Source organism: Artibeus jamaicensis, unplaced genomic scaffold (assembly GCF_021234435.1).
Source record: "Artibeus jamaicensis isolate MK-2021 breed Jamaican fruit bat unplaced genomic scaffold, CSHL_Jam_final contig_332, whole genome shotgun sequence".
NCBI classification, from domain to species: Eukaryota; Metazoa; Chordata; class Mammalia; order Chiroptera; family Phyllostomidae; genus Artibeus; species Artibeus jamaicensis.
Genome location: NW_026521788.1, coordinates 474,827 through 500,610, shown reverse-complemented (window position 1 = coordinate 500,610; position 25,784 = coordinate 474,827). Strand labels below are relative to the sequence as shown.

At 40.8% G+C, this 25,784-nt stretch overlaps 1 protein-coding gene across 3 annotated transcripts in view; it reads left to right on the top strand.

Annotated features, from left to right (window-relative positions):
- PLCE1 (phospholipase C epsilon 1) overlaps positions 1-25,784 on the top strand; it is a 353,887-nt gene that overhangs the window by 131,897 nt on the left and 196,206 nt on the right. For all 3 annotated transcript variants that reach the window (XM_037143005.2, XM_037143006.2, XM_037143003.2), the window contains exon 3: positions 21,913-22,201. In XM_037143005.2, the coding sequence (XP_036998900.2) occupies positions 21,913-22,201 (289 nt within the window). The remainder of the gene's footprint in view (positions 1-21,912; positions 22,202-25,784) is intronic.

Below are 25,784 nucleotides of genomic sequence, written 5' to 3'. Positions count from 1 at the left end.
GTGTTGGTGAAGATAACTCCACCTTGCCCTCCCCACCCCCACTTAGGGCACAGCATAAAGAAAGGAGCAAAACATTACAATGGGAGGCAAAACCAGAGAAGAGCCTCTTAAATGATGAAGGAGATGGAAAAGGAAGTGTTAGAGCATAATACTTGCTGAACCTCTCCTTTATACCACCTCCCTTGCTTGATGTTTTATATACATTATTGCATTTAATCCTCCAGTGAGAACAGACTAAACAGATTAGGAATGTTCTGTATGGAAAGAGGAGGACAATGTGAACAAAGTTTCTGAAGTCATAAATAGTTCCAATGTAAATACTAGGAGTCAGGGATGATGCCCCTTGAACTTGGAGCAGAGCAAATGTAGGACAAGAGCATGGTCCTAGACTTTCTCTTGTCTTGGTCCTTGTGAAAGGGGCAATAAAGACTGGATGGGCTCTGTAGCCAAAATGTGATGTATACAGAAAACTTAAATGGATTGTTTTTTAAGTTTTGGAAAACTACATGGTAACAGTTTGCTACTGGAGTCCCCAGGAGAATTAGAATGCTTAGGGTCCTTAGCCTTTCATGTTTATGTCAAAGGGTACACCATGCTTACATGAAAGTATTATATTTAGGGTAGAAGGAAGGCATTTTGGGCTTCCTTCCTCTCTTTAAACCAGAATTTCTCTACATTGTATATTTTGTAAATTCTGGGCTTCCACCTAAGATTTCTCTTAAAAAAATAATTTGCTATTAGAAAGGAAGTTCCCAAGCCATTACCTTAGTTGTTGATGAGTCCCGGGCTGAGTGGACTGCGAGTCTAATGCAGCGTGGCCAGTTGTGCCCAGGAACCAAAGCTCCACCATTGTCTCTCTCACTTCCATAGCACAGGCTAGATGCCAAGTGCCCAGCCTTGCAGCCCGTGGGCCACATGCAGCCCAAAGTGGACTGCACAAAATCATAAATTTACTTAAAACTATGAGATTTTTTTAAAATAATTTTTTTGTGATTACATGTCACAGTATATTTAGAATGTAGCTCAACGCAACTCTTCCACCGTGGCCCAGAGACGCCAAAATATTGAACACCTCTGGGAGCCTGCCAGCCCTCCTGGTCCATTCTTGACCCGGTTGTGGGGGACAGCAAGAATGAAAGGGCAACTGTAGCAGCAACAACTGTTCCCCCTTACTGAAAGAACTATCCCAGGCTATTTGTGAGACCTGCTGGCCACCCCACCCAGCCCTAGGCAAGGTGTGAGCTCAGCCTAGCTGGAGCCATAGCCTCCACATGGCTCCCAGGTTCACACCTCCTGTGTGATGTCACCGAGCTCCTTATTCCACTTCTACTTTTCCCTTGGACTCTGAGAAAACAGTGTTGAACTTTCTGCCATGTTGCAGGTGTTAAAATTTTATATTACACTGACTCTCTCTCTTTAGTCTGATCTCTGCTTCTGTAACAATGCCTATTGGGCAGTTAATGAAGATTGACTGAGATAATACAAGTAAAACATGTAGAGAGTGCGTGCAGTGTGGTAAACCCTCAGTAAATGGGGGCGTCATTGGTCCTAGTTGCTGCTGATGTTATACCTCCCAGCATCATGGCTAATATCCTGTCCCCAGAATTGTGACATGGAAGGGACCTTTGATTCCTGCTGTGATAACTGCTTCTGAATCACAGACTCCCCACCCAGACACCCAACTGCTTCTCTCCAGTCCCACAGCTCACTGATGAGTACTGATTTCTGTGCCCTTGGTTATACCTAGATTGCCATCATAAAGGATAGTTCACAGTACATGGGAACACACAATAACAACTCTGTACTGTTACTGCACTTAGAGAAGTATGTGTATCTCCCAAAGCACTTCACATAAACTGTTTCATATTCAATAATCTTTTTTGAAATTGAACCCCACAAATGTCAATGACTTGCCCTATAAAGAGGCTTGCAAGTAGCATACACAAGTGGAAGCCCAGATCCTCTGATTTCTAACTTCTTACCATTCCTGCCATCACTGAGTTTACATATCAAGACACATTGTTTTGCTTTGATTTATATATACTTGTAGGTTTCCCTTTGAATCTGGGAGTAAGAAGAAAGTGAGAGTTTAACTTCTACTATAGCCATGCTGTAATCAGATGCTAAAACTTAGAAAAACTGTTTGGATGTTAATTAAAAATAAAGTTCTATCTTTGACCTATTCTTGCTTAAAAATGTTCTGAATTTATGCCAACAAACAGCTGTTAATATGCTTGTCAAAATAAGTGCATTTCCAGAGATCTAAGGAAATACCTGAGATAAAGAGAAAATCAACCAAAAAATAATAGAATAAAATAGCTAAATACTTTAATGAACAAAAAATGGCATTATGCTTATAAGAAGACATTCTAAATAAAATCATTTTGACTCTGTAACTGGCAAATCCTACTGTCTTAAAGGCATATTAGTTATGTCTCTGTGCCAAAAATCACAAAACCTTTCATTTTTGTTCTCATGATCCGTTGCAGTGCTCTATTCAGAAAATTCTGAAATGAATTGTTTTTCTGGCTTTTTTGGTGCTCCTCAAATGGAGACACTTTAACTTGCAAGTTTGGAGTATGTTTTAGACCAGAACAGAGCTAGGGTGTAGGGGAACATTTCACATAGGCTTTGATGTCAGAATCCTTTGGTAAATCCTGTTTACCTTTCAAAAATTATGTCAGGAGTATAGACCGTCTCTAAGATTTATCCTGGATATAACCACCCTTGCAGAAAGAGTTTTATGCACAAACATGTAGAGCTTTTGTCATAGTGATAATCTAGAAACAAATTTACACTAGTAAGAGAAGAGTTCATTGCACTGTGCTGGTCATGGGGAAGAATCTCACATAGTAATGAAAGTGATACCTTTCAGTAATATGGAGAAAAGATGTAATATTGTTGTTAGATAATACTAAAAAAGCAGAATGCCATCACAACTACATAACATGCACAGTGAGAGTTGTATATTTTGTCTTTATTTTCTAATATTTTTATTATGAGCATGAAATTCAGTAATTGGAAAAGGTTTTGTCTTGTTTTGTTTTTACTGAAAAGAGAAGCATTATCCTTCTCTGTTAATTTTCAGTTTGATTTAATTTGTAGCACTAGAGAAGGTTTCTTTGATTTCTCTAGAACAGTGTTTTTTGACCTCAGCCAATTTTCAGTTGGATAATTTTTCATTATAGGAGCTGCCCAGTACATTACAGGGTGCTTAACATAGCATCAATGGCATCTACTCATCAGGTGCCAGTAGCATGTCCTCAATCCTGACAACCAAAAATGCCTCCACACACTGCCAGATGTCCCCGGGAAGGCAAGATCGTCTCTGGTTGAGAACCACTGTTCTAGAATTATGTCCTAAGATACTTCCCCAAGTGCCCACTCCTCTGCGCAGTGCGTGGGACACCAGAGAGATTGGGGAGGCAAGGAAGAATGTCTGGAGGTTATTAGGGAGAGTTTTGGTGAGAGAGTTGTGCCTGGAGCTTGTAAGGCCTTAATCAATGGAGTAAAGAAGAAGGGACAGAGAAAGGGAGGAGGCCTGCAGACCCTTTCAAGGGTAAGCCAGTGCTGGGGCACAGCCAGGAAGGCCCAGTTGATGTTCAAAGCACATGGCTTTCACTAAGAAGTCATGGCAGCCAGCAGTCCAAGGGGTCAGCTGGCTTAGAGTGACCCACTAAGAGTGGCTGTTCAATTGTGCAGAGAAATGGAGAAATCTAGGAATTCATTCATTCATAAAAGGTTTGATTGCCAGAGATGTGTTTGGCATCAAAAACGTGTTGCAATAGGTCACAGGATTCCTTCTAGCTACAGTGTGGGATTCAAGGAGAGAACTTCAACTTCTCATCAGCAGAGGTGGGGTGAACAGAGAGTCTGGCAAGCCATGAGGCTCAGAAGGACCGAGATATGAGCAGATCTGGGTCTGCTCGGAGGTAGGAGGTAGAAGCCCTACTTTCCAGCCTGAGATGGAAATGAAAGCAGAAATGCAATTGACTAGACTCTGTGGAGCCTGCACCAGAGAACTAAAGCTCCTTAGATTCCTCCTGACTCTGACAGGATTGTCCTCAGAACCTGGGCAGCAGCAGAGCCTCAGATGAGAAGGCGGGAGGGGGCGGTGGTTGGGGAGAACCCAGTCAGAGCAGGAGTGTGCAGAGTCTCGAGTTTGGACAAAGACTTATACTCGATCCCGCAAGGGGAGAAAGAAACAGAACCAGTTTTCCTTTAGGAAAGATCACTAGAACTGAATCAAAGAAATGTGTACTTTTTGAGTTTTGATGGGTGGTACTAAATTACCTTTTGAAATGAAAGTATGATAATCAATGGGTAAAATATAATTTTGGTATTTTATGGTACTTGAATAAAAAATTTATTATTTTAAATGTTTATGAAGGTTTATAGCTCTTGCAGCTTCGCTTTCATGATCTGTTGTTGATCATATCTCTGATTTATAGGATGTCTGGTCAGGAACACAACCCCTAATCATAAAATTTTTCCTATGGGAAAATGTAACTTATTTTATGACAATCTACTTTGTGACATGCTTTCCAGAAATAATGTGTGGCAAAATGTGAAGGGTGTCTTTAAAGTGAGTGCTTGTTTTATCTGTTTTTGAATTTTCATGCTTTTATCTTCTTTAACAGCTAATTTATTTTTCATCCTCTACTGCAGGCATATATTTAGTAAAGCTTAAAATGTTCTTTGTTAAGAGCATGTGAAGCACAAGAAGATGAATAGGTGGCTTAGAAAAAGGGTGGTTCAAGCTGAATATGATGCATCTTTTATTTCAAGAAATAAGTGCATTCGTTTAAGTTGAATGATATGAAATGTTCATTTATTGCTCAAAAACAAATATTATCAATTTCATATGGTTCAGTTTTACAGTAATGTTAACTATAAAGAAATTTTTGTGAAATGAGAGTCTGTTTTTGAATTGCTTTCTTCAAAATTCAGAGATTCATTTCCCTGAAGACAAAGTTGAAAATTTTGGCTGCATGTCATTCTGGGCATGGCTGGAATTCAACAAATCATTCTTGCTTAGAAGGGTTGTTTTCTTTGGATCAAGAGTTCTCAACCCTGGCTGTTCATAGAATCACATTTAAATTTGGGGAACATTTAAAAGACACTCATGGTCCCCACCCCAGATATAACTTTGGGACAGGGTGGGTAGGAACAGAAATCCTGGCTCAGGGCTCAGGATTTTTTTGTTCCCCAGGTAACAGCAAGGAACAGCCAGGTTTGAGAATCACTGCACTAGAACTTCACTTTGAGGAGTCTCAACAAAGCTTTCTATGCCTCAGGAAAAGCAAAAGCACAACTCTGTTCCTGATCTATACTTCCTCATCTTGCTTTGGACCAACAAGTTCCCAGGATGAAATGTAAAAAAAAAAAAAAAAAAGATATGTTTAAGTTAATTGAACCCATGTTTTTGTTTTTATTCAACCACATTTAAGGTGCCTGCTATGTGCCTGGTTTTATGGTGGAGTGTTTTGGTGGAAATAGATTAATGATGAGTGAAAGAAGAGTTTGGCCTCTTTAAAAAGCTATATGATTGTGTGAAATGTCCAGAACAGGCAAGTCTATAGAAATAGAAGATAGATTGGTGGCTCCCTAGGCCTGGGAGGTAGGGGGAGAATGGGACATGACTGCTAATGGGTACAGGACTTCTTTTTGGAATAATGAAAATGACAAAATTGATTGTGGCAATGATTGTGTAGCTCTGTGAATATAGCAAAAACCATTGTCCATATGCTTCAAATGGGTGAATTGTATGGCTTGGGAATTATAACACAATAATGCTGCTGTCTTTAAAAAAAAGACAGAGGTATCCTTCACTGGGAGGACTTTACACTGAATGAGTGAATTAGGAACCACAGAAAAGAAACTCAGTGCTGTAACCTATTCCTTTCAAAATTGACATTAACTTGAGGACAAAAACTGAGCAAAATTAAGTAAACCCTGCTTGGAAGTATTTAGTTATCACCTGTATTCCAGAGAGTACCTGAGTGTTCAGAGGAGAAGATGACCAGAAGCCATACAGGTGTCCTGGGACAACTGGTGGGTGAGAAAAAAACAAGTACTTTCGCAGAACCCACTTGTGTCTCAGGCGTGGCTCTGAGTGCTTCACATACATTAATTCATTTAATCATCACACACTTATCCACATTTTACCATAGTGAAACTGAGGCAAAGAGAAGGCACAAAATGCATGGGGTGGGCACCAGTGAAGGTACCTGAGTCAAGCAGGACATGAAAAGACCCTGTTTGGTTTTCTCAATGCCCAGGTATGTATGTGACTGAATAGGTCTCTCTGGGTCTATTTAAAAGCAGCTATGAGTATATTGTCATGAGTAGCACTCTGTTCCCTGCATCTGACCCGATGTGTGGTGGACACACCACAGGACCTGCCACCTCACCTGGTCCCATGACCTGGTCCCTGGGAAGCATTCACCAAAATAAAAGTGACAAAGGGAGAACTGAAAGCCTCCAAAGGACCTGCCTTAGAACAATAAATTCTTTGTCATGATAGCAGAGTCCCAGCCCCAGGGGGACTCCTGAAGCTCAGAATGTTCAGGACATTTGGGGCCAAGCCTCCTGGGCTAAAAGGTGAACTCTCCAAAACAGAAGGAAAGGTCTTCTCCCACCTGACCCTCTTACTGTCCCAAAGTAGGAGCTACTTGGGTTTCCCAGCCTTTCCCTCCCGTTCCACTGGAGTTTTTTAATATGCCTACAAGGGGCAAGGAAGGAGGGGCATCCTAATCTGCACTTCAGTGCCCGCAACTTTTCACCCCATGAACACATTCCCCTCAACCTTCCTAGCCAAGCCTTGTCCATCTCGCAGCTTAATTTATCTGTGAACATTTTTTTCTGTGATCCCTCACTGTTCTGATTTTCTGTTATGTTTGAATTTTTATACCAAGCCTCACAGCACCTCCCTTGCAGGTAGCTTTGCTTATTTACTATTATACTCTCCACAAATAGTCGAGAGTTCACAGTACAGATGCTCTTTCCTTATTTTTTCATCCCCGGACCTCACAATAGGTTAACTCTGTTGTGCACTAAGTTTTCACCCTTGCCAGAATCTAGGCCTACAGTAGATGCTCACATCCCAGTGAAGTCAGCCTATTCCCAGTTGCCTGAACCTCTCTTTTCTCACTTATTATTTCCTGTCTCATCCTATTAGTCAGCTTTTCCTATTACCTGCCTTTCTAACTATCCCTGGTCATGCAAGAGACACTCAATGAAGCAGAGATGAGTCGTCTATTCAGCGGTGATCACTTCATAGGTTAGGGCGATATTTGTCTTCTGATGTCCAAAACCAGGGCAAACAGCAGGTGTCTCCAGAGCACATACACCTCAGATACATTGTCCTTCCTTTTTGTCCTCCTGCCCCTGCCTCCCTCTTTCTAGCTCTATCTTCAGAATTGTTTCTGTGATTCTCTTCTTGTCGAATTCCTCCCTTACACACCCACAGCCCGGTTCCTTAACTGCTCAAGACATGGATCTCATTTACCATCTCACTTGCTATGTATACAATACTTGACTCTTCTTATTTTCTGTGCTTTGTGAAAATAGTGCTGTGATTTTTTTTAAAAAAAATCTTTTTGTGTGTAGCCTCTGGTAGATTTTGTAAGTAGGGAAAGGATTGTGGCTTTGATAGGAAAAGATTGCCAGATCTGTCTCAAGAATTCTTAAGAACGTGTATGGGGCAAAACGTGGAATAGCAGATGATGAAAGTTGGAGGGAATGATGGAAACCAGAATTAGCTCAGCCAGGGACGGCCACACCCTCCTTCCTCACACAGAGTATCTTCTACCTCTTCAAAGAGATTGCCTTTGCCCCCCAAAGCTGCAGGGAGAAAAATTTAAAAATGAGCAATTTGGAGGAAGGGCATCAAAAGAGAAAAGAGCTCCTGATATCACTCCTGCACCCCAACTTTCTAGAGCCTGTTTGCCAGAGCTGCTTCCCTCTGCATTCCCAATGTACCTGCCTCCTATTTTATAGCATAACAGGGACACTTCTTGATCACAAATAAGTACAAGTTGAGAGGGTTATTTGTGTCTCTGTTTATCAGTATAGCTCCATGTGTTCTCCTTCTCCTCTTCTCCTAAGCACAACGGATAGAGCTCCCTTCCTCTCTCTTTCATGTAGGGTTGGGGTTCTTATAGTGAGGATAAAGGATTCTGAGGGAAAAAAGACTATGGGGAATGAGCTTCTCAATGAACAAAAGGTGGCCTGAATTTTGGGCCATGGATAATAGAACGCTGCAGATGAACCCTGAAAAGATACCCATTAATGTCCAAAGCAGCTGCAGAAATGACAATTATTTACCAGAGATGTGGTCCCATCAGAAGGTCTCTTCTCCCAGCTCAGCACCACATTCACTGTGTTTCCTTGATTCCTAACTGCTCTGCTGGGAGTGAGTCTCTGTGACTCCACCCTCCCCCTAGCCCACCTGTCTAGACTCCTGTGCCAAATGCTAGTGCATTGTCTTCATTTGCACCCTGCCTTTGACATAGTAATAATGTCTAGTACAGACGAGATGCCAAGTGCCAGCTGAAATAAATTCAAGCAATATTTTATGAGTTCCAACTCTAGTAATAGAACATGTTATGAGACATTAGATTATGGAGGGTACAAAGGAGAGAAAATTCTTGGGATACCCACAAGTAGTTGATCCCAAGCCAATTAGTCTCAGCTATAGTTAGGATATACACTGTTGTTGATATTGCCTTTAATTATGTGTGGTCTCATCTGCATAGTGTCTTTTATAAGCTCGTAGAAAATAATAACTGCAACCGATTGTTTAGGGTTCCCACAAAGTGAAAGACGGCAGTATTTTACATTGTTGTGAGAAACCCAGAGAATCTGGAGACAGGGAAAGCTCTTAAGTCTACTTTTTACACAGTAGAGCTTCATACCATTATCCTGTATATAATCTTTTTACCAAAACACTGTCGCCTGTTTCTGTCAACAAAAGACCTCTTTGTTTTGATAGTCAAGCAAAACCTTAAGCTCAGTAGAGACAACAGAATGGGCTTTTTAAATGAGAAAATGCAATGGGCTAAAATGCCTTACATTGGGAATGTAAATTGGAAGCTTTTTTATGACCGTAGCCCTCAGTTTTGATCAACTTTAGTTTTTTGAGGTTTTTTTTTAATGACCCTCATGAAGTTATAGGTGAGGTGGAAAGTGAACTTTCCCACATCTCTGAGCCCTCTGAACAAGTTGTCTTTGATTGTCAGTCTCTCTCCATCATTCTACCTTTGAATATACAGAGTCCAGCACAAATAACGCCCCTTTGGTATTACAAAATCTTTCGTTACAAAATCATAAGCATGTAATTCTGTAACATAACAATATCACACTCAAGTATACCATTTGACATTTTTGGTGAACTGTTCAAATTAAAACTATAAATTATTTCACCAATGTTATTACCTCCTAGACACACTCAAGCAGGTGTTACTTCTGCTGGACCCTGTGTTTGCTCACACACACATAGCTGAGAGCACCATAACAGGGCAGAGGCACATGATATAGAATAGATAGAGTGTCCCTGACTCCTTTCCAAGAACTTGAGTGCAATTCTGAAGGCTGTTTATTGTTTCATAGTCCCCAATATTTTGGAACCTTTTTGAAGGCTTAGCTTTCCACTGCTATCTTCTGAAGAAGGGAGGGTGATATTTTCTTTGCAACTCTCCCTTCTCTTTCTGGCTCTATTTTTCCAGCTATACAGTCCCAAATTACCTCTCACCTCTGGGATACTTTTGTTACTATTACACCGTGGGTGTGTATGAAGTTGATCTCTCGCCTTTCCAGGCTGGCAGGTGCAATTTCCTTCCATTGGCTTTTGTTCATAACAAAGTTACCACCTAGTTATAAGAAATTACAGAAGTGACCACCTCTGTCCCATTCATGCCCTAAGAGCTCAGAATGGGACTTGTTTGATGTTGCAGCCTCAGCATTTAGTATGCTGCTCTTAGAAGGGCAATGGGTATCCCAAGTCATAAAATATATAACTCTCCAGCTTGCATATTCCTGTTTTTTTTTTTTTCCTTTTTTGCTATCAAAGCTATTTCCATGGTAGTGAGCTTAGAAAATATTCATGAAAGAAACGGTTCTGGGCTAGCATTGCATCCACTTGTAAGGACTCAGAAGGACCTTGCTTCTCTCCCGATTCATTGCTCATGCTCTTAGCTCCAACCGTAGGGAGCCGCTTTGAACATGCTGTTCCCTCTGTTTAAAACATTTTCCTCTCTGTTATCTTACTCTACTCCCATCTTCACTAGCTCATACTGCCTTTAGGTTGTATCTAGAAGATACTCCAGGAAGAAACCCTTCATGGCCTTGTAAGACCCTCCCCTGTGTTCCCAGAGCACTTTGTGTTCACACCCTTGCAGAATTGCCCATCTTCTTGCCTACCTCCCCCTATACTTGGTAACTTTCTTGAGGACAAAAACTATTTCATTCATTGTTTTTTTCTCTAGCTTCTGGCAGCTTTTTGGCACAAAGTAGACATTCAGTAAATATTTGGTGAGTGAACGAATGAATGGATTGCAAACAAGGAAGACATTTGTAGGCATAGATTTCTTTTCCATCAGAGATTAAAGTGTGGCCAGAGTCTTTGTCCATGCTTGTGTTAGATGCCACTGTAGGCTTCGCAGAGGGTTCCTCTGCATGAGCACCTGGCCTGGGACCTAGCTGTTACTTAGGCCTTCCCAGAGACTGCCCTTCTCTGAATATGAGCCCCAAGATTTCTCCACCAGGCTGGGCTCTACCCCTATTCTATACCTCTCCTCAACTCCTCCATTCTGCCCAAGCCCCTGCTGCCTTTCTTTTTACACCCAGCAATTCCTCTCCCAGGTTTCATGTCCTCCGACCTGTCTGAGCTTTGATGACTCTGGCTCCTGGAAATCTGGTGGTCTCTTCACCCATCGCTGCCTCTTCCGTTTGCTCTGACTGAAGCATGTTCACTAACTGCTTGTTAAACTCGGATGTACCTTTGGATGAAACCCAAGAGTCTGTCCTACTTGTTCTGAACAGCTCTCAAGTCTTATTGGTAGCATGAGACTTTGAAGTGAATGCCATTAAGCTTGCAGCAAGGAACTTAGTCAAGGCTAGAAGCCAGCTTACAATGGGTCCAGTGTTGGCTCAACTCGAGTTCAGTTCCTTGGAGGTTTGGGGAAAGAATGTCCCTAGCTCCTCTCTGGTGATTCACTTGGCTCCCATCAGAGGAGAGACTTTCAAGAATTAAATCACTTCAGTCTTATGACAGAAGAATTATAGTGCATTCAATAATGACAAGTAGCTGCCTGCTAACAGTTAGAGGAGGGTCTGTGCTTGAAGACCCTAATAACCAACACTCCTCCCTTATTCCTACCTGGTTCCTTCATTTCTGGTACTGAAGCTCAAAGGATCCTGATCAAAATGGAATGAGAAGAAATTAGGGGTACAGGAGGGAAATGGGCAGCGGGAATAAAGGGGAGATAGAGTGAGGAAGATAGGAAGATCAGGACAGAGCAAGAAAAAAAAATGGAATGAGAATAAAAGAAAAGCCAAATGAGATATATGAAAGTGGGGAGGAATAAAACATTGGAGAAAGAAGAAACAGTGGGTACCCAGAGGAGGTTGGAGAAAATATCTCTAGGAGTAACCTAGAGAGAGAGGAGAGAGCTGAGAAATGAGAGAAAGGAAGAAGCCTGGGGTGAGAAAGAAGATTCATGCTACAGCTTTAATCTTAACTAAGAGGATTAATACACTTCCATTTATTCAATGCCACATATATACCAAGCACCATGTTAAGGCTTGGCACTAATAGTATAGTGGGTGCAGTAGCCCAAAATTGAATTCACAGTGTGGCTATATGTGGCTACTGTGAACTAGAAAATATTCAGACATCTTCACGTGAGTTCACATGCAGAAAGCTGGACAAACTTACCCCTGAGCATCAGAGTGGCTCTACCACCTTGGAACACCAGTGAATAACCAGGAGGGACAGTTTGGGGGTGATAGGTTTCCAGACTGGAAAGTCATCTCAGGTCCTGCAGGCAAGCAGGCCTGGCCTTAGAGCTCCAAAGATGCAGGTCTTGTGCTATAATTGTATGACACTCAGATCCTCATGGGCTGTGTAGCTGGAGACAAAGAGCTCATAGCTGTCTTAGCCCACTGAATCTTGGCTTACCACAACACTATGATAATCTCCATTAAAGAAACACAAGTTGCTTTCCCATTGCTCTTAGATGGTGGCACTAAGAATCCAATATGATCACTATGATGCAAAAAAAAAAAAAAGGCTCTTTTCTCTTCACTATGGCCTCTGCTCTGCTGTCCCACTCTCAGTGGCCAGAGTAGTATGTTCCTGGAGGTCAGCCTCAGACAGTCTTCAGGCAAAGAGCAGAGGAAAGAAATCGTGTTGGTTGGTCCAGAAGCAATGACCCAGGCGGAAAGGGAACTCTAGGACCCATGAAGAGAGATTGCAATATTGATCTCTGCCAACCTGGACAAGGTGAGAGGGAATTCATTTGGAGCATAGGAAGCACATAATCTGACCCTATAGGTTGGCCTTGGTTCCCTCCACCTATTATAAACACATAGCAGCCTGGAGCCCTTGGATTTGAGGAACTTTCTGTCCCTCACAGCTTCTCTTGTACACAGCTTAGCAAGAACACTGCCCCTGAGCCTCTGAGCCAGGGCATCGCAGCAGTCTAGGAGATTTGTGAAAGTTTGTTTTTGTCTTGCAGGGGCTTTGTTCCCATGTGATTTCATTAATTGACTCGTTGCTCCTCAGAACTGCAGGGAGCCTGGTAGTTCAGACCATTAAATCCCTTCTGTTGGCCTAATTCATAGCCTACGATCGCAAGCTGTACAACATAATCCATTTGTCCTAATTTGATTTTTTCTTTTCAAGAGGCTTCCTTGGCAGCCAGGTTTTTTCTCATTATGATATGATTCATCTGTGTGGTAATTCCCATTAGCATTAGTATTTCAGACATGATTCATCTTTGGAAATATTGAGCAGGAACATCATTTCAGAAAGTCCTGTTACATTCATAGCTACAGGGAATTTCTGCGAGAAATGCTCCTTCATTTATCCAGTTGTGCCCTGTGCTGGACTCTGAGCTATAGAGATGATAGGACCTCACCCCTGCCCTGAGAAGCTCCCATTCTAGAAGGAACATGACATGGATGTGAGTGCTTATGGGATGGATGATATGAGAAGTGCAAAAAGGGAAGGTAGTATGTTCTTAAAGTCTCAGGAAGTGGATCTCAAACATTGGCCGGAATCAACATCATTTGGAGGGCTTGATACAACACAGATTTCAGGCCCCAGCCCCGGATGTTTTGATTTAGTATGCCTGGGGTGGGACCCCAAAGTTTGTGTTTCTAACAAGTTTCCAGGTGATGAAGATGATGGTGGTGTGGGGAACACACTTAGAGGACTTAGGTTTAAGGCTTTAGTTATTTCTTTATTGCCTGCAGCATGTTCTGAGCTGGAGACAAATGTTGAATAAGATGTGTTTCCCTGCACTTTCCCTCCCCAAACCCTGGGAACTGACAGCCTGAAAGGGAGAGACTCTAAACTTCACAGACAAGTGCCATTATAGAGTTTGCATTGGAGCCCAGAAAAGAAGATGCTTATTTCTTGCTGGAGCCCTGAAAAGGCTGTATGGAGGAGCCAGAATTTGAACACAAGGGTAAAATGTGGATTGAAAGAAGTTATGTGGAAGGGCATTTCCAGCTGTTAAATGTCCTTGGCCATCCTCCCACACTCCTTAGATGTTTCCTATAGTGATAAAGGTTCAACGTCCTATAGAAGCAGGTGGCATAGGTCTGGTTAATTGATCTTGCTTTAGCAAAGCCTTTATTTTGGGCTCTCCGGAGCTCTGTTTGGTCAGCTCCAGAGAGCCCAAAATAAAGGCTTTGCTAAAGCCTTTGTCTCGTGCGTGGTGTGAGTAGTCTCAGTCAAATGGAATTCTCTACACAGGCAGTTGAATGGAATGTGGACTCAAGAGTAGAGGAAGCCACAGCTTGCTACCAGAGTCCTGCTTCTCATCCCTGGCACTCAGGTCTCCAACCTGCCTCAACCACCACCTCCCAGAACAGCCTCACTGTTTTTGTTGACTTTTCAGGGAATTTGGCAGTTTTTATATCATTGCATTTTGTTTAGACACAAACACCATGAGCAATCAAACTTTCAGCATCTTCACTCGTCTAGAACACTGCTTTAGATTCCAGAAGTTAGGAAAGGGGCCCAGGAGACCAGTAAAAGGGGTTTCCAAACCACAGCTCTCACACTTGATTCCATGAGGGAGGCTCCCACAGTCTTACCCAGCCTATTAAATCACAGTTAACACATAGTTCAAATAAATGTGATTGTTTTTTTTAGCTCAGGCTACTTTAAGAATCGAATCACATTTTGGGGAGGATAAGGATACTATTAGAAGTAGATACATAGTTACTAGTGAGAAAGAACACCTAATATTGAAGGAAAACACTGATTAAGAGAGAGGGGAACAGAGGACTCTAATTATACACTATATTAGAAAATAATGAGGATCAAATTTAATGTTAATTAATATTCTCTCTTTCCTATTTAAGAAGGCTAGGAAGTATGGGTCATCAAAGAATAACCCAAAGAGGGCCCTTGGAGATAATGTTGGCTGACCCCTTCATGTTAAAGAAAAGAAAACTTGGGGAGAGGTGAGTTCCAGTTACAGGGCAGAGTTTGTCTTTTTTTTTTAAATCATTGTTCTCAAGCATCTACCATAGTCTCTGTAATCGTAACTCAACATTTATTGAATTAAATTGAATTAGGAAAGTCAACATATAAATCCATATTCTGCTTTTTTAAAAGTTCCATCATTTTCCCACATTTCCATTTTCATAAAAAACCAGGGTGGAGGCAAAAAACTGTACTTAAAAAATAACTAAATAAAATTATTGAGAAAAAAAAACAGGGTGGAGAATAGATCTGATTAAGCATCCTGAACTCCTAAGCACATCAATAAATGATAATGGAATAATGTTAAACTATTGGTAAATTTTTTAAAACAGGGCATGTCTGGCAAATAGCAGTTACAGCCACGCTTGGCTACAGCTATTCTGAATATTTTGTAAAGATGTTATACCATTTCATTTGATTTCTGTAAATGATGTTCCAAAAATACAGGTGACAGTACAATGTCCCCTGTGGTTTAGGTGACCACAATGGATTCATGACCAAAAAACAAGACGATTCTAGTCAAGTTCTTGGCAAAAATATAGAATAGAAACACTCATTAATTCAATCAATAAACTATTTATTGAGAAGCTGTAATGCCAGACACTGCTAGACACTAGAGATACATAAATGAGAAAAAGAAATAAAGTCCTCAGCAAGCTGACATTCTAGAGGGAAGAGAAAGACAGTAAACAGAGAAAGATGTAAGGATCATTAACCATAATTACCTCTCTCTTAAAAGAGATTTCTTTGAAAACGATACTGTAGGATTTCTCTGGTTTAGCAGCACTGGCTTAAAGCTAAAGTCCTGATGCTGAGTTCTAGCTGTGTACACACCAGTTTCTTATTTTTAAGCAGCAGTAGTAACAGGACCTCATTTTAGAGCTGTTCTGAAGTTTCAATGAAATCATGTCTCAGTGCCTATTTTATTTTAAACACTCAATAAATATGGCAGTGATTACAAGTAATGAGTCAATGGACCCCTAAGGAACAAGCTTTCTTATTGAAATATTTCAGAACATATGCCCTCAGATATTGGAATGTCATAATTTTCCATAACTCTGACCCCACAAAGATAGATTTTGAAGTAGAATAAGTACAAAATTGACTCCCCTTGACAGATATCCTCTTTGACCCCAGTAAAAGTCAAGTTAAGACAAAGCCTTTTCTGGCTGTGTAGACGAAGCTTTCCTCCTGGGTGAATGCTGTGGACACAGTGTGTCTGGCTGCTTCATGCCTTTCTGTGCACCATAGTCTTCGGCTTTGTCTCAATCTGGATCATCCCAGCTCTCTTCAGCCTTGGACGTTTGTTGTATGTTGTTTGGAGTTCCTGAATTCCATGTCTCACTGCTGATTTCCACAAGGCATCCATCTTTATTGAGTCACACGGAACTGCAAATGCTTTCTCGAATGTTTTCCGTTGCTTGCTTTTCTGCAGGTAACTTTACAGTATCAAGGTCCTTTTGCTCAAACACAGTACCTGCTGTAACAGGAGTAGTGTAACTCCATGCAGAGAATCCACTCCTAGTTCACAGTGGTTGTTAAACACAGGAGCCATGAGCAACTCTGTTTGCAACATTGATCTATAGCTCTTTATATAAATTTTAAATCTCCAAGAACTTAAAAATGACCAAATGTAGAAACCTTGACTCTTCTCCTTTCTTATTTCTTAGCAACTTCAGCAAGTCCTGTGGAGTCTATATCCAAAATACATTTGTACCACATATAAAAGTCTGCAATATTTACTTATTTGGTTCACTTATTTATTTTCTGCCTTCCCCACTAAAATGAAGCTTTTTTTGCTCACTGTTGTAATCCCAGCCATTGGGCTTGACACAATGTATATGCTTAATCAATATAAATCTATTGTTGAATGAATGAATGGACACATATCTGTTTAGCAAACTTAGGTGCCCTGTTGTGACATGTTGATTTTATCTCAGAAAAGATAGTGGCCCACATTGGGCAGTAGTCTGTCCAGTTTTCAGCACCTTCTATTCCCACATTAATCAAGTGAGATAAAATTCATATTTTTCTTAACCCTGTAATTTAAAACTATGAATTTCTATATAAGGAAACATGGGCATTCATTAATGATGACTATTTTCAAAGTTAATTTAGGGTGACCATGAGAAGAATTGTCATGAGTAAAAATAGTAACAGCAGCACCATAAATATCATTTCAACCTTTTGCCAAATAACAGTGTTTTCTTGAACTCCACTGTTTGGGCTTTGGGTGTGACACTGTTTAGTGCAGTGGTTAAAGCTGGGCCACAGAGTTGGATAAACCTAGATATCAGTCCTGGTTCAGACTCTGATCAGCTGTGAAAAGTTGTTCTGCACCTCTTTGCCTCCCTAGGCCTCCTGTCCCTATCTGCCAAATGAATCAGCCTCTTTGGGGCAGTGTATGGATTTAAATTCCATGCAGGTAGATACTTACCACTTTGTCCAACACAACATTATTATGTCAGTCAGCTTTTGCCTTGTAATGAAGCACTTCCAAAATCCAGTGACTTTTCACAAGTCATTCTAGAATGGCCTCACGGAGTATCTGGCTGTTGGCAGGCTATCAGCTAAGGTGACAAAAGTGGCTGCACCGTGGCCTCTCATTCTCCAGAAAGATGGCTCTGTCTTCTCCATGTAGTCACTACTGCACAGTTCCCAGAAATAGCAAGAGAGAGCAAGTTGCAATGAACAAGTGTTTTTCAGGACTTTGTTTGCATCATGTGTCCTAAATTCCCATTGGTTAAGCAAACCCCAAGGCTGGCCTAGAATCAGTGAAAGAAATAATTTATGGCATTTTTTTGGTAATTTATCACAATCATCGTTGTTATCATCATCACAGAAACCAATATTTTTGAGCATTAACTGAGTGGCAGGTACTGTTCCAGTCCTATTATGTTTATTGAAGCTTGTAAGTCTTCCCACAACCTTATGGGGCAGAAACAATTATATCCCCACACTGGAGAAAGGGAAACTGAGGCACAAAATAACAAATGTCCAAGATCACACAGCTGGGAAGCAGAGGTGCTAGAATTCAAGCCAACACTCCATAGCCATGTTCGTAATGACCATTCTATACTGCCTTCTCTTACCACTCTATATATGTGGAGTTTCCGATAATTGCTTCTCTTTTTAAAAAGTGGATGATCTAATAAGTGGTTATAGCCTCGTTTTAATATGTTCCCTGAGCAATTTATATCTACCACCACTTCAATCATGTTTCAGCATTTTTCCAACAAGAACTTGGAATTCGGCTCATCCAGTATTTGTATGACTGTCATGTGTTAGTCCAGACCTTGGTAGAACCTGCTGATCTTTTTCTGGTCTTTGTGTATGTGGTGATGGCAGCTCAGATCTTTATTTTTAGGGCTCTTTGTCTTGAATTTCATCAGAAAAAGTTTGAGAACTTGGAAACAAGTAGCTGATTGCAATGCTGAATGATTACTTAATACATATATAACATTTATATATGTTGGAGGTGAGCTGCACCACCCCTTGAGAGCAGAGACCATGGCTTTCTCTCTGTATCTTTGACAACTAGCACACAGCCAAGAGATGTATTGGAGGACCTCAGCACATGTTTACTGTATGTATGTATAGTCATATCCATAGCCCATCAAGGCAAGGGTCACAAATGCATATGCTAATTGTGCCCAGATATTGGCCAGGTAGGAGAGTGGTGGGAATTGGTGCCAGCTGGAGAACTCATGCCCCATCTAAGGTCTAGCCCTTCATACTACATGGGAATGCTCAGTGTTGCCAGATTATTCCATTTATCAAGAAGATGCTGTAACTTCAGATGTGTATGTAAACTCTGATTTTAAAACGTGTCAAATGAAGCAGATCTTTTGAATAAATCTGGCCCATGGCCAGCCAATTTATGACCCCTAATATTAAGCACTTTTTGGCACCTCTCTATTGTGTTACAACTGTCTTGAAGGCCCAGGGTGGAAGGGCAACCACAAAATAAGGCAGAGATGGAGCAGTGAGGCAGGACTTCAAGAAAAATGGATAATTGCCTGTTTCAGAGTATCCACAGAGGTCAAGGAAATGAGAATAGAGAAAAGGCCATTTGATTAGAGCAAATTACTTGGTACAACACTATATTCACAGGCTGTGTGTTCTTAAAAATACGGTCAAATAACAGGAGTATGAGTACTGCTCAAACACTCTGTTAAGCAAAATAGATTTCTTCACTCTAAACCTTTTAATTGTCTTTAATATTCTAATATGCAGTATAAACCTTCAAAAGGTGAACTATTTACTAAATTTTTTAAACTTGCAGGATCAGTCTACGGCCATACCACCCTGAACGCGCCCGATCTCGTCTAAACTTGCAGGATCAAGCAGTTCTTATTTTATGTTGCCTCTCTAGATGTAATGATTTGAGGAAAACACTTTGGGAAAGTTGGGTAAGGGACTGAATGAGACATCGGGAATCTCTGAAGGCATGATGTGGAGACTGCAGTGTGTAACCTAAGGAGTGAGGGCATCTGAGCCAATGGAGAAGAAGCTTGGCAAGAAAGAAACTAAGTCTACTCATTAGTAACTAAGAACTGTAAGCATATTCACCTCAGTAAAGAAAAACCTTTTTAGTATCATTCCTCTGCTAAAAACAAATAAATAAACAATAAAAAAGTGAAGTGTTCCCACTCATGATGAGTTAAACCTCTTGGTTTGACATTCAAGACTCCTTTGTCAGGCCAACTGACCTTTCTAATTTCTCCTCTGCTCTAAATGCCCTGCTCTGCTCACTGTCCTTAAGATGCATACATTTCCATTCACCATCGCTTACCATGTGAGTTGCCTTCCCCAGCTGCTCCAGTTAGAGTTGTGCCTGTTTTCCAAGGCACAGCTCAAATCTGTTTTTCCTCTGGAGCCTTCTTTAGCCCTCAGACCTCGCAGTGGGTTCTCTTCCCTGAACTTGTAGAGCATTTTCTTCTGAAAGACTTGTTTGAGACTTAGTGTGTCAGAGATTGCCTGTATGATAAGGAGCTGAGAGAAGAAAAGCATGTCTTGAGCTCTGCAGCTGTCTACCCCTCACAATACATCCAAATAAGGTTAGGATGATATTATCTAGCTGCACATAAGAGCAAGGGTATAAACCCCATCTCTGTGAGTTTTGTAGACTGCTCTGTTGTTACATAACCATCTGGTGTTTTCTGAGGATAGAGGAGTCCATTCTCTTCTTGAATGGTAATGAGCATCATTTCTAGATACTAGGCTGAGCACTTTTCATGATTGTCTTGGTGAATCCCACAACATCCCTAAGAAGGGGTATCTTCATTTTACAGAAGAGGAAGCTGTCTCTAAACATTCAAGTCAGCTTGCTCTTGCTTATGCTCATGTGCAGCTCTCTAGCTGGTCAAGGTAGAGCCAGGTGTATAACTCCATGTGCCTGATGCCAAAGCTGAGCTCTTTCTGTCTCAGGACACCATCTGCATGATTGTACTTGCTACCAGAAATTTAATGACAAAGAATTAAAGTCAAAGAATTAACACTTTGCCTTCAAGTGACAAGTATATACTAGTACAAAGGGGAAAGCAGAGTAGAACTCTAGTTAGGGTCAATCTAGTTTGAATAGTGTGGGTATTTTAGGTCCATTCTAAAGACATTCTAAAGAGGACCCACATAGCTATGCAGGGGTCCTCTTGAGTGTCTGTGGGCCCTAATTAAGATGATTTTTGGGTTATGCAGCATCATGGGGACATTCATGGACTGGAGGGCTTAGGAGGATCTTCTCTTCCCTGGCCACTCACTGAAGTCACAAGAGGGGGTGACTTTTATTTCTGCCCTACTGTGAGCTGTTTTGCTTATCACTAGACTGTGAACTCTTTGAGAGGAGAAACTGTCATATTTACCCAGGCCTGACACATATCTAGTATATAAACACATATGTTTATTTGTTGATTTGGTATATGAATAACAAGACAACTACAGCAAGGTGCTCAAGGTGGCATGATAAAAAAAAAACCAACACAATATAGTCTGCCTTTGCCCTGGCTGGGTAGCTTAGATGGTTAGAGTATTGTCCCGATATGGCAAGGTTGCAGGTTTGATCCCCGGTCCAGGCACAGACAAGAATAAAGCAGTGAATGTGTAAATAAGTGGAACAACAAATTGATGTTCCTCTCTTTCTCTCTCTAAAATCAATTCATAAAAAAACTAAAAAATATGTAGTCTACCTTTATTTCTCCATTAAAAAGCTACGTTAACTGATCCCATATATGTTTCTTCCCTGTTGTTGTTTTTTTTATATACAGTACTCAGAAGTCTCTGGCTTCCCAGAGGCCTCGACAAAACCCCAAACCTTTCTGCAATAATGTCAAACTTCATCATTTTCAGACCTCATCTTCTAAATTACAGTAGATTGTGAAATCTTGCGGTACAAGAGGTGTGTGTGACTTTTTGCCCATGCCCCACATCTTTTAATGCTGTTCCTTGCATAGAAAAGGATCTATATAAATTCATATTGAATGATTGCTTTGGAATGGATTGGGATTATGGTTGGGAACCTGTCTTAATAGCTGAATCTCCTTGAGATAATTCTTGGTAAATTCAATTTATAAAGGGAAGAGTAAATTAGGATAGTGACAGAGACAGAACAGGAACAGCAGGCAGGATCAGTCAACTCATTGGATGTGAGAAGTGAGGAAGGAGGAAAAGGATTCAAAGATTTTTATCCACGCTGATGGATTGAAGCATTGTGACCAAGAGAGAAATAAAGAATTTCTCTTTCCCCCATGACTCTCTCATTCTTGCTTCTGTTTGAGCACGTAAGAAAGATTCCTCATGAATGTCAGATTGAAGTATTTCTTGGAGGCAGACAAACCTGAGAAAGTCAAAAAAGGAAAGGTTTGGCATTGTCCCTCTGCAGAAGAGCTTTGCTCTGCTGAGGAGGAGGAGGAGAAATTTGAGCTGAATATATTTTTGGTTGGTACAACTTGTAAGTGCTCTGTTTGATAGCAGGGTTGTTTGAATGGCCTATTTCATAACTACACATAGCTTTCCCAAATAAATGGTGTCTGTAGAATGTTCAGGTTAATACATGAGTCCAGTGCTCAAAAGTGTTTGTGCTTAGAGCGACAGAGCCTTCTTTCTTAATAAGTCATCTTGGCATTTTGTCAACAAGTTAATTTGCTTTTCTAAGAAACTAGATTAATACTTCCTGTACTTTGTGCTATTCACAGATCTACAATGCAGTGAGAAGGGGAGAAGAAGCAGAAGATACAATTGGATCTCTTCTTCATTTCTTCACAAAGCTCCCAGTCTCTGAGACAGCCCCTGAAAGGATTAACGTTGGTCCCTGCTTAAAGCAATGTGTCCGAGACACCGTATGTGAGTATCGGGCTACCCTCCAAAGGACTTCCATATCTCAATACATCACTGGTTCTCTCCTAGAAGCAACCACATCTTTAGGAGCAAGAAGTGGCCTTCTCAGTACTTTTGGAGGATCCACCGGACGAATGATGCTGAAAGGTATGTCTGAAATTTCACTTTTAACTTCTTGTCTTTGAGTGAAGAAAAGAATCTAATATTTATACATCTACTGATGAAAAACTGAGTTCACTTTTCAGCAACTTTAAGTAAAGGTAGCTGCTTTAAGAGAATATAAAAGGGCAGTTCTTTATCAAAATCCCTAAAGGTGTAAACATTCCAAAAAATAATCATTAAGATTTCGATTTTTTTCAAAAGAAGTAAGTGGTTATAAAGCTATCTTTAGTTATTCAGACAGGTGATTTCTCTTAGTGTGGTAGTCCATAACACATGTCAGCTACTATGATAAGGTGACCATAAACAAGTGTGGTCACAGTGAAAACAGTGGTTGGGAACAGAATAAAATATACAGGGTGGACCAAAAGTAGGTTTACAGCTGTGAGTACATGAAACAGTTTATTCTTGCATTATTTATTAATTATTATATTATTTTCCATACGAACAACTGTAAACCCTTTTGCCCCTCCCTGCAGTTCTCCTTCCTACACATAATCAGTAGGTTCATGTTGACCAGAAAAGCTAAAGGCCATTTCCAATGACTTTTATTTTAAAAGATGGGATAGTTAGGCATTCTCTTGACAAATAAAAGCTGATGGAAAACGGGGTCCCTCAGCATCAGAACTTCTCAGCTGCTTCCCACGAGTAGCAGGCAGGCAGGTCAGAAATGTCAGGGCACCAGGCCCTTGGAGATTTGTGCACTGCACAGCTGTCATAACCTGCTTGGCAGCCTTTCCTGGCAGGAAGCTGCCAACCAGACAGGGACCACATAGAACACTGACAGGGGGCTGCCAAGAGCTCAGTCTGACATCGACCATTTCTTTCTAGGAGAATAGTTCTTGTCCCTCCACAGCAAGCCCCAGGCCTGTGACTAGCAGGCCAGTGGCCTTCCTCCTTGATCCCCACAGCCACCCTGTACACACGCACCTGGGGCAGGCTGAGAAGAGGCATCTACTTCTCTGTGTAACGTGTGAGTGCCATGTTGGTTAGTTTTCAGGAGTCACTTTAACTTTTGCAGATTGGCTATAAATGATCATTGAACAAACAAAAGATGTAGAATCACTAATTCACAAGACTAAAGGGGAAAAACTTGATGTCATATGGTTTTTATTTATTCAACATGTTTTTCAAGCCCCTATCAGGTATTTGGTGCCAGGTTCTAGGTAGGGAACAAAACATAGTCGCAGCTCTCATAGAGCTTATCGTCCCTGGGTGGTAAGCAGTTTCTCCATGCACAGGAGTCAAGATTTCTCTACTCTGATGTGGCTCCCAGTGACCACCACAGCTATGTTTTTCATTAGTACTCTTCTTAGGAAGTTGGCCTGATATTGGCATGTGGAGGTGGCATTGCTTCAATGCTCGTGACTCCATGTGGGGACCTCATCCTGTGAGTTAATCAACTGTATTTATGAGATACCACTCAGTGCTCAGCAATGTATAGGTTTTACAGGAGATCCTAATGAAGTGCAAGTCAATTTACTTGCCTTTAAGTTGTTTATGATCCTAATGAAGTGGCCAGATTTGCATGCATCAGGTATCCAGAGCATAATGTGAGACTGTGGAGCGCTAAGTGCCAAAGAATGTGGAAGGGGCTCTTAATGTTCTAAGAGTTTAGAGAGGCAGTTAATATCTAATGTGACAAATGGTTTGGCCTGAAATGTGAGGCCTCAAATAAACAAAAAAGAGTCAATAAAAGTTAGTTTCTTTCTTCTCCATTAATTGCAAAGGAACACATCTCCAAGACCAAGACAGGCTACTTGCAGTCTTACATAGACCTTTGGGGAGAAAAATGGAGGTTGCTGGTTAGCATGTCTTTTGCCCTGGTAGTAACTTGACCTCAGTTGCTATTTGCACTTACTTTTTCAAATCAGAACTTCTTGGATGAACACTCCCAGTTCTGGGACTCATTGGACCCTCAGCTAATGTGTTATATCTAAATTGGTGTTTTATGCAAGGGTTGGGGGTTTCGTTAACTTTCTGTGTTGCAGCTCAATAATGGTATCCATCTGTAAGTAGCTTTTGCTAATAATATAATTAGCTGGTTGGCTTCTGCTCCAGGCTTACTTCTGCAGCTCTGGCTCATTCTCTTGGAAACCTTTTTTAACTTCAGTGCAATCACTATGGGGTTTTCAAAATCTGTTATGTGCCATAGTGAAACATGTGTTTCTTCAAAATACAGTGGAAGAAAATGCATCAAAAATTATATGGACAGTTGAAATCATGGAGTGTTATAGAATTTGTAAGTTTAGCATATTGACTAGCTGGGTCTTGAACTATGTTGGCCATATACTCTGTCAGTGGGACTGGACAACATACTGGCTGCTGTGACTTGGTTGTGTGCTTCTTTTATTGTTCACTGTGTGTCCTGTGGAATTCATTGGCCAACAGCTTTCAGCTGTGTATTGCTAAGGACAATCTATGGGAAGTATATAACACTCACTCAGTCCCCCATTTATGAATGGCTTATATCCCAGCAGTTCAGTTCTCAGGAGCTGTGTGGAACTTAGAACACTTTCCTAGGGAACAGTATTAAATGTTGTGATCTGGTTCACAGACTAGTTTCAAAAGCCTCTTTAATGTGTAACAGTTGAAATCTGAATATATGGGAAATCTTCCTAAGGAATAAAGAGAAAAACACCATGTTTAGAATATTGAGAATCAGCCTCCAAGGAAAAAGCAATACAAGTGAGAGAAAAAATGTTTCTTGTTGAAGGGAAATAATTTTAACTAAGATGCATAGAAAGTTAAATGTAAACTTTTATGGAGATTTTGACAAGAACTTTGGGCCATTTCAGAGATTTTAGATGTTGGCATCTGTAGTTCTTTTGTTACAGTTAATTACATGTAGATACTCATACCTCCATGAAAGAATCAGAAAGTTATCCCAGTAACTTTCTTCTCTTTTTCGTTTTCTTTTTTTAATGAGAGGCTTATAAATGGAATGGAGAAGGGAAGGTGGGGGCTGGGAAGAGTTTAAAATTTCTTTCCCAGAGGGAAAGGGTAAGGAAAAAGGTGAAAAAGAATGACCTCTTCTATGAGAGATCATGTTGGAAGTAAATTACATGGATTTGGAAAAGTGGGGAAAAGACAAATACTGGATGATTCTATTTATATAAGGTACTCAGAATATTCAAAATAATAGACACAAAATAAAAGGTGGTTGCCATGGGCTTGTGGGGGAGAGTGAATGGGGGGTTAGTGCTTAATTGTTTAATGAGTATAGAGTTTCCATTTTCAAAATGAAAAGAGTTCTGGAGATGGATGTGTTGTGGGTTGCAGAACAGTATGAATGTGCCTAATATAACTGAACTGTACACTTAAAATGACAAGAATGATAAATTTTGTGTTGTATGTATTTTAGCACAAAAAAAGAATAAAAACATTTTAAAAGGAAGAAGAACACGTTATGTAGGTATTTGGTCCCTGGTCTATTAAGATGTTAGAACCAAGGCTGGCCGCTGCTATTGCTGGGCCTGGGGCAACTTCCCTAATTTGGTGAAGGAAATAGACATGCAGGTCCAGGAAGCACAAAGAGTTCCAAACTAGATAAACCCAAAGAGGCCCACAC